Consider the following 9,704-nt stretch of genomic DNA (forward strand, 5'->3'; position numbering starts at 1 on the left):
ATAGTATAATATTACCCAATAAATCATTATGCAATAATAATTCTATAAGCTACACATAATTAAGTATAAAGAATCATTTTATTCTCAACAAGCATCTTTGCAACATTCCTCAATCATGATCACAAACAACAACACCAGAACAGCCATACCTCAGCAAGAAATCCAATTCTTATGAGTACTAATAAGCGCGGAGAGCATCCCAGCCGAGGACAGCAAGAGCGGTGACGCCAGAACTCCTCCACCGCCGTCTCTAATATCCGCCAGCGCCATCAATCCATCGGCCAAATCCTGCACCACCGAGAGCCGCTTCATCACCTTCTTCTCCCTCAATTTCCTCAGCCTCCCCTGCTCCTCCCCGCACTTAATCCCCCTCAGCACCGCCACGTCCACGCTCGACGCCGCGCACCTCTCCTGCACCTCGATCTCCCGCAGCTCCATCACCTTCAAGCTCACGCTCCCGAAATAGCCAACAAACTCGCACCACGCGCTCCATTTGTGCAGCAAGTTTAGATGCCTCTTGTCGATCAGCCCCGCCTTCCCCAGCCACACCAGCTGCTCGATGAAATAGTAGAAACCCTCGCCGCCGTAGGCGACGGCGGAGAGGATCAGGCTGAGGCGGGAGTGGGAAGCGGCATCGATCGCGCGGAGAGCGTTGACATCCTGAACGAATTTGCCGAGGCGGAATGCCTTACGGCTGACGCCGACGCTCGATTCGAACGATTTGAGGCGGGCAGAGAGCGGGGCGCGGTGGCGGAGGAGGGAGGAGGCGAGGGCGATCTTGGCGGCGTAGCGCGAGATTTTGAGGAGTTTGTCGACGCCGTCGCGCTTGGCTAAGTAGGTTTCGAGGTGGATTAGGAAATCCTTGTTGTTTTTGGGTGGGGATTTTGGGGGAGGATTGGGGTTTTGGGGTTTGGGATCAGGGTTTGAAATTGAATCCATTGGAATTTAGAAACGAAATTATGAATTTGAAGATTGTTTCTTCTTCAGATTGGTGGGAAATTGAGAAAGCGATGACTAAAGAGATCTTCATCTTGATTTGCGTGCCTAAAGATATTAATTTCATTTTATGAATGCAATTTTCCACATAAAAATCAGAATAAAAATTTATGAACTATGACTAAATTGATATGAGTTCGTGTATTCAATTATAGTACATTTTTCTGCATCTAAAATATAATACTTTTCCTTAATTTTTTGGTCTTCATTTCTTTTATTGCTTTTTTATATTTATAAAATTGCAGTTTTCTTTTAGCTTTAACTAGTATCACGCCCACATATTAATATACTTTTAAAATAATAATTTTAAATTTTAAATTAATTAAATAAAATTAGAATCAATATTGTTAATCATGTCTGTATGGAAAACTTCTGTTCCACATTTCAAAATAACGACACACACTCTCTAATGCATATGACCTAATTATAGTTTGATTATGGTTAATAAACCATAATTCAGATTAATGCACCCAAGCTTTTGCCTTAAAAAGTTATTACAGCAAAAGAGGTCTACTACTTTTGTTTAGAATAATTTGGTTTTGGACTTGAAGAAAAACTCCTACACAGAAAAGAAAAGAAATGTTACACAAGCATTATGTAAAGAAAGAAGAGTCAAGAGGTTGAGTTCAGTCCTCTAGAATTTGTTGGCGCTCAAGTTCAACAACACTTTCAGCTAAGAAGCTTAATGTGGCATTCAGCGTCGTCGTTTCATTAATGCTGCGGCACTGCTGCAGTTGTTCCCTAACACTCTTGACAATCTCATTCAGTTTCTGGATGAATAATAAATTTGAAGATTAACATAAATGTCAAGTTTGCAAAATGTCAGCCAGTACAACACTCAGAATGTTAAAATATCATACCAGGAAGAGGAGGAAATTTTTGTTGTTTAGTGCCCCTACAAAATTGACAACCCAAACACAATGATGGTCCATCTTCAGTGCACACCTCCCACCTAAGATGGTAATCCAACAAAAACACATCAGTCATGGAAAAAACAATATTGAAATCTAAAAATTTTCATAACAAAAACACATCAGGTGGAAATTCTGATGCAGTCAATGGGCCATTATCTCCCCTTTCTTCATCCGCTGCCGGTCGCCAATTTGGAGGCACAGTGCCTGGGTCCGTAAAGACAACCGAAAAATAACTTCATAACAGCATAACCAACTGCAGAAGGAATGTTATTAGCAAATTATTTCATTGAATGTGCCATGCAGCAATATGCTTGTCCAATTTATAGAAAATTCAAACTTGATAGCCAAAAAGAATTACAATATTCCACTGCTGTTATAAAATATAGTAAATCAGTACTTCAAATTGGACAATAAACATCTGAACCAACGATAACTAACCGTCCGTTCCTACTTCAGATGATTCTGGACCGCTGAATCAAGACAATGATGAGCAATTTAATAAGTGATTGAACTGAAGAAAAAAGAAATATATATGAACACATTTAGTTAATTTACGATGAGACAGACCATTTCATCTCTTACTTTGAATCTGGAAACTCGCTACACTCATCTTTTGGTGTTAATAGGCCACTAACTATACCACTAATCCACTAACTCTAAATAACCAACTCTCATCCACTAATTATGAAACTAAATAAGTAACTCTAAATCAAAAACACGTTCTCTTCAACATTTATATTTATATTTAAATAATAGTATCTGTCTTAAAAGGGCATTTTCCTAAATACCCCCAAAACTACATTTATTTCCCAATGCCCCAAAACTTCCCTTTTATATATTGTATAGATATTTTAGAATTTTCTTTTAATGTTTTATATACTATAAAAAAATATTAATATTTATATTAATAAGTGAATATGTTAACAACATTAAAATTACGGTCAATAAAATTAAGGAAAGTTTTCATATTTTAGGTGCACTTAGTTTCAATATAATAATATAATGATTATGTTTGTCAAAAATTAATAGTGGACCCACCAACTTGGTTTGCCTACATGCAATGACGGACCCAGGTGGGATCGAGTAGGGTCGACCGACCCACCGTCGTCTGCCGAGAGCTGCTGGAAACTTCATTGATGGACCTCTGAGATCCCGCGTAACTCCACTTTCGACCCCACGGAGCTTCGCCTTGACGCCAAGAGACATTTCTCTACTGCAATTCTTCATCCTTTGCGGGAAATATAAGAAATAGAGAATAACAATTGAAAAAAATAGATGAGAGAGATGGAGAGGAAGAGGGAGGGGTCGCCGTCTGTGGAAAGAACTGGAGAAGAAGACGTGTTCTAATTCTTACTTTTGTATGAAATGGGCTAAATGATTGGTCTACTTTTTTATCTAAAAAGTGATGAGAGTTAAAATTAAGAGTAGCCATAATTATAATGTTTATGTTATTAATGATAATTTCATTATATTTTTATTTAATTTTTTTGTAAAATTATTGATAAATATTAATAAGATTAGTTTTAAAATATTTAAACATAACTTCAAACACAAATATTTAAGTTAGAAAATAAACTATTTAAATTATAAATATTTTTTAAAAAAATAATTATTTAAATATTATATTTACTATTATCTTTTTTTAATTCGACCCTACGGGTTTCAATTCTCGTGTCCGTCAATCAGTGGCGGACGCAGAAATTTTATACTGGGGGTCCAAACTACGGTTAATTTTAGTATCAATGTCGGAAGAAAAAAATCCCGACATGAACAATATAAAGTTGAGAGAAATGTTGATAATGATGAATAAATAATTTGAGATTAAGCAATATAAATTGAAGATACATACAACAACATAGTCATCATCAAAATAACTAAAAAAAAATTAAATATTTTTTTTAATAAAAAACATAACTTTTTAAAATTAAAATAAATTTACTAATATAACTATATATTTTTTTTGTGGGGCTAAATTAAAATTATTGATTTTTTATTCTTAGATTATAAAAAATACATAAATGAGAAAATAACAAAAGTTATACTAAAATTAGTAATGTGGAAGAAAATAAACAAAAAGTATACAAACTTACTACTATGAGAAAATTTAAAAAGTACGAACTGAAAACCATATAATGCATAAATGTAAACACATTGCCAATTAGAAAAAAATTGCTTCTGGTATAGGAAAATTTAAAAGTATAATTGAAAATCCACAAATTAAAAATATACAGAAGAGGAAGTATTTGTGACCGCTGAGAGTTGAGCCTAGAGTCGCATGTATATTAGCCTAACTCAGAAATCAACTGAACTAGACACTGCTATAATGAATTAAATATTAACATATTATATATAGTGAAAACTCAAATTGCAATGAAACTCCATGCCTCCATATATGTCCGCCACTGCCGTCAATGCCTACATTAGAGCCATGTTTGGTTGCCAGGATTTTATCTGAAAAAATAATCTGATTTCTTAAATTTTAAATTTCTTTGTTTGTTTTGGTTTTTAATCAAACTGGGAAAGTAATCAGAATCCGAGAACAAGGAAAGTTAGTACAACTTTCCAGGATTCTGAATCCTAACTTTTCTTAGGTATTCTTTTTCCCAGTTTTAGGATTCTTACATATTTAAGCATATAGTATAGTTTTATTATTATTATTACTATTATTATTATTATTATTATTATTATTATTAATTACAATATTTTAAATAAATTATAAATCATACTTAATTTCACTATAATAAATAACTATAATTAAAATAATCATAATTATAACTGTATTTTATAATAATTCATAGTAGGAATTAATAATTTATTAATAATTAACAATTAAAATATAATTATATAATATAAATTAATATAATAAATAATTATTATTATATTTTATAAGTTAATAATTAATCAATAAAGTCATAGTGCAATTTTAAAATTTATTCAATTATAACATCCGTAAATATTACTCCCTCCGTCCCACAAAAGATGTCACATTTGTGGGACGGCACGAGATTTTAGGAGATTTTATTTTGTGTGTTAAAGGGAGAGAGAAAACATTATTTTTATATTCATGTAGAGAACTTTTTCCAAAAATGGAAATGTGACATCTTTTATGAGACAAACTAAAAAGGAAAGTGTGACATCTTTTGTGGGACGGATAGAGTATAATTATAGTATAATAATTATTATATTAGCATATATTATGATGGATAATCCATATTTAAACTATCCATCGTAATAATAAATATAATAATATAATTATTATGATTTATAATTAAAAATTTATTACAAATTTTACAATATTATTTTTTTTTATAAATAAAAAAATAATAAGTATATTTTTAGTTTGGTGTTTAAATTAAATATGATTTTAAAATCCTGATATTGTCCAAACACATGTAAGTAAAGTTACTAGGAATCATATTCCCGGGATTCATTTTCTCAGGAATCATTTTCCTTACCAACTTTACTTTCTCGCCAACCAAACATGGCCTACATGTATTTTTGCTTCATTATCTTTAGAGAAAATTGTAAAAAGATAGTAAAAATTTACTCTAGTTTTGGTTCGTTCTCTAATTTTAAAAATCGGTTACTAAACGGCAAGGTTTGAATTTATTGAGAGTTCTTATTACTAAAGTGTGATATACTGCTCGTATTTTTGAACTAAACAATGGTTTTTCTTTATGTAGATGAATATGCAGTACAAACCATTCCAAGAAGTGATTCAGCCGATTGTATATCTGGCATTTTATTGTCGTTGGAGTTTGTTAGGATTAGCATGTTATTGTAACTAATCTCTAATTAGTTTGTATAAGTAGTGTGCTTGCTCTTGTTTAGATTAGTTAAGAAAGAGTGAGTTTAAAAACACGATTAATTTTGTGTGACGGAAAGAGTAGTTAATTTCTAATTTTGATCAGTACATCTAATCTAATCAAACTCTGGTTCTCCACTAATAATTATGATTTCCTTTTTCTTTATCTTAAAGTCTGTTTTTAGTACGCACTATACAGAATTGGAATTAGCTACGAAATTCAATTTAAATGAATTGAATTATAATTCAATCCAAATTTTTCGTGCTGGTAAAAATGAATAAATGATACACAGATATGAACTGCGTGCAGTGTGTGTATGTTGTAGTATGTGTGTATAGTACGAAGGTGCTCAATTTTATGTTAAATATTTAAATGTTCAATTATCTAATTTAATATAGAATTCAAATTATAGAATTATGAATAATTATTGTGAGAATTGATATGGGAATCACCGTGAATTGGTGATTGGAGAAACTTGTATTAATAGGTATAAAATACATGATTAAAGGGAAACAATTATAGAAAATATCAAATCAAATATTAATTACACTAATTAGGGATTAGTCAACTATTTTCCTTATTATCCCCCCTCAAGCGTTGTGTGGGATGAAGGCACACGCACAGCTTGGACCGAAGAAACTCAAAAGCTGGCCGGGGAAGACTCTTGGTGAAGATGTCAGCAAGCTGAAGATGAGATGGGACAAACTGGGTAGTAAGTTTCCCTGAGGCTACAAGTTCCCGAACAAAATGATAATCCAGGTCAATATGCTTAGCTCGTTTATGAGCCACAGAATTTTGGCTAAGAAAGATAGCACTTTTATTGTCGCAGAGGAGCTGAGGCCGAGAGGATGGAGAGGACTGAAGCTCATGAAGAAGGTTTGAGAGCCAAACTATTTCAGCAGCAGTATTGGCCATAGCACGATATTCAGATTCACAACTAGAACAAGAACTGTTGGTTGTTTCTTGGCACTCCAAGAAACGAGATTACCCCCAAGAAAAATAGAATATCCATATGTAGAGCGCCGAGTATCAATGCAACGAGCCCAGTCGGCATCCGAGTATCCAATAATGGAAGAGTCAGTACGATGAGTGAAGGACAGGCCGAAATGGATTGTTCCCTTGACATACCGGAGGATGCGTTTCAAAGCTTGAAAATGATTATCTGTAGGAGACTGTAGAAACTGGCTGACAAGATTGACAGCATATGAGAGATCTGGTCGAGTGATAGTTAAGTACTGAAGTGCCCCAACGAGAGACCTATAAAGAGTGGGATCCCGAAATTGGGAACCATCACGAACAAGAACCTCCCCTGCAGACATAGGTGTAGCAACATGCTTGGAGTCTAATAGCTCAGCACGCTTGAGAATATCATGAGCATATTTAGCCTGGCCGATAAAAATTCCATCGTGAGTGTAGGAAACTTCAAGCCCAAGAAAGTAGTTGAGTCGACCAAGATCTTTAATGGCAAACTCCTTATGAGTCTGAGATATGAACCTCTGCAGCAAAGATTGATCATTACCCGTGATGATGATATCATCCACATAAAGAAGAAGAAAGATGGTTGACGTCCCCCGATGAAAGTAGAATAATGACGAGTTTGCTCGACTCTGAGAGAAGCCCATACTAAGAAGAAAAGTGTTGAATCTCTGAAACCAAGCAAGAGGGGCTTGACGTAGACAATATATGGCCTTTTTAAGCCGACAGACATGGTTTGGAAACCGAGGATCAACGAACCCAGGGGGTTGAGTTATGTAGACTGGTTTGTCAAGAACACCATTGAGAAAGGCGTTCTTCACATCAAGTTGGTGTAAGTGCCATCCACGCTGAACAGCAAGAGCCAATACAACACGAACTGTAGCAGCTTTCACAATCGGACTGAAAGTATGGTGAAAATCTGAACCAAGAATTTGAGTAAATCCCTGAGCAACCAACCGAGCTTTGTAACGCTCAATAGACCCATCTGCACAAAATTTAGTTCTGAAAACTCATTTAGAACCAACAATGTTGGTGTTAGGAGGACGAGGCACGAGATCCCATGTGTCATGAGTATGAATAGAATCCAGTTCTTCTTGCATAGCTGATGACCAAGCTATGGACTTAGAAGCTGATTTTATCCCGCTAGGTTGCGAAGAAGCAACAAGAGCGGAGAGGAGAACTGTATAAGACAAGTCAACTGGATAACGACGTTTATGGATACTTGCCCTTGCTCAAGTAACCATGGGATGTTGGATAGTATGTGCAACTTGGGTTGCTGGCTCGGTGGCAGGAGGAGCAGGTTGATCTGGTTGCAACTCGGCAACATGCTCAGGATGAGCGGGCAATTCAAGTTGATGTAGAACAGCAGACTCTTCATCATCGAGGAGAGCAGATGGATACCGAGGTGGAGGCCTTAAAGTGGATGGAGTAGGCACCGAAGGTGTTGGACTAGCTGATGCAGACAGAAGAGATACTCCATCCAAGAAACTCACTATATCTAGATTACTAGGTGAAGAAGAGCTTGACTCATTGGAGAAAGGAAATAAATTTTCATCAAATTGAGCATGCTGAGTAATGAAAACCTGATAGGAGACCGGATCCAAACAGCGAAAACCTTTATACGTGCTGCTATAACCCAAAAATATGCAAGGGCGGCTCTGAGGGGAAAGCTTATCAGCTGCATAATAACGTAAATATGGGAAGACACGACAACCAAAAGGACGAAAGAGTGCATAATTTGGAGCATAACCGAACAGAACTTCAAATGGCGATTGGTTTTGCAGCACAGATGATGGGAGCCTGTTAATAATGTATGCAGCTGTAGCAAACGCATCAAACCAGAAAGATGCAGGAGCATGAGAGTGAAACATCATAGAGAGGCATGTCTCAATGACATGTCGATGTTTGTGTTCTGCACGACCGTTCTGTTGTGGCGTATATGGACAAGACAAACGGTGATGAATTCCATTTGTAGACATAAACTCACGAACTCGGGCATTAACAAATTTAGTGCCTCCATCACTCTGAAACACTTTGACAGTCCTAGAAAACTGATTGCAGACAAATTTATGGAAATGTAGTAATATGTCAAAAAAGTCTGATTTGGCTCGTAATGGATAAATCCAAGAAAATCTCGAGAAATCATCAACAAAAAAAACATAATACTTATAACCATCAGAAGTAACAGTGGGTGCAAGACCCCACAAATCACAATGAATTAGTTCAAGCACAACAATAGCATGTTTTTCATTGAGAGCAAAAGGTAAACATTTACTCTTAGCCAAGTGGCATGACGAACAAAGACTAGGATCCGACAATAATGAAGAAATTGACTAATGCCCTAATTTATTCAACAAAGAAATGACATGAAATGGGACATGCCCCAGGCGCAAGTGCCATAAAGAAAAACTAGCTTTCAAAGAATAGAACATCAACAGGATAGTCAGCGGTCAATTTACTGATAGATAACAAGTTTTTCGTAATATGGGGCACAACAAACACATCCAATAATTGTACGTCATTGGTTAATTTACTCGAGCCAATATGTGAAATAGATAAAGAATTTCCATTACCAACAATAACGGACCCATTACCAGAGTAAGGTGCTCAGGAGTCAAGGACAGATTGTTTGTCATATGAGCAGAGGCCCTCGAGTCAAGATACCAATCAGAGGCCGGAGGAGTCACACTACAAGATGCTTTGAATGCCTCAGCCAAATGTGCAGAAGGAGTAGCATTACGAGCATTGAGGAATTGGGACACTTGTCTGCATAGTGATCCCCACGACATATTTGGCAGCATGGTGTGTAAGGACGACGACCTGAACGACCACCTGACTGCGAAGTCTGACTGGAATTTCCATTATTTAGATGTGGATTTGAGGTTCCACGACCTTGGCCATGATAATGTCCACGACTGCGACTAAAGCGCTGACTCGAGCTGGAATTCTGACCGCCACTAGGGTGTTGCTCGTTGCTCGTCCGACTCTGTTCTGCTGAGAAAGCAGCGGGCGA

The 9,704-nt window shown here is 36.0% G+C and overlaps 1 protein-coding gene across 1 annotated transcript; it reads right to left on the reverse strand.

The window, feature by feature from the left end:
* Positions 1-59: 59 nt before the first annotated feature.
* Positions 60-1,016, reverse strand: LOC125218869 (peroxisomal membrane protein 11A). Its single transcript, XM_048120649.1, has one exon. It carries the CDS (start codon positions 937-939, stop codon positions 151-153), a length of 789 nt encoding a protein of 262 aa, XP_047976606.1. The 5' UTR covers positions 940-1,016; the 3' UTR covers positions 60-150.
* Positions 1,017-9,704: the final 8,688 nt, after the last annotated feature.

The sequence above is a fragment of the Salvia hispanica genome, chromosome 4 (assembly GCF_023119035.1).
Source record: "Salvia hispanica cultivar TCC Black 2014 chromosome 4, UniMelb_Shisp_WGS_1.0, whole genome shotgun sequence".
NCBI classification, from domain to species: Eukaryota; Viridiplantae; Streptophyta; class Magnoliopsida; order Lamiales; family Lamiaceae; genus Salvia; species Salvia hispanica.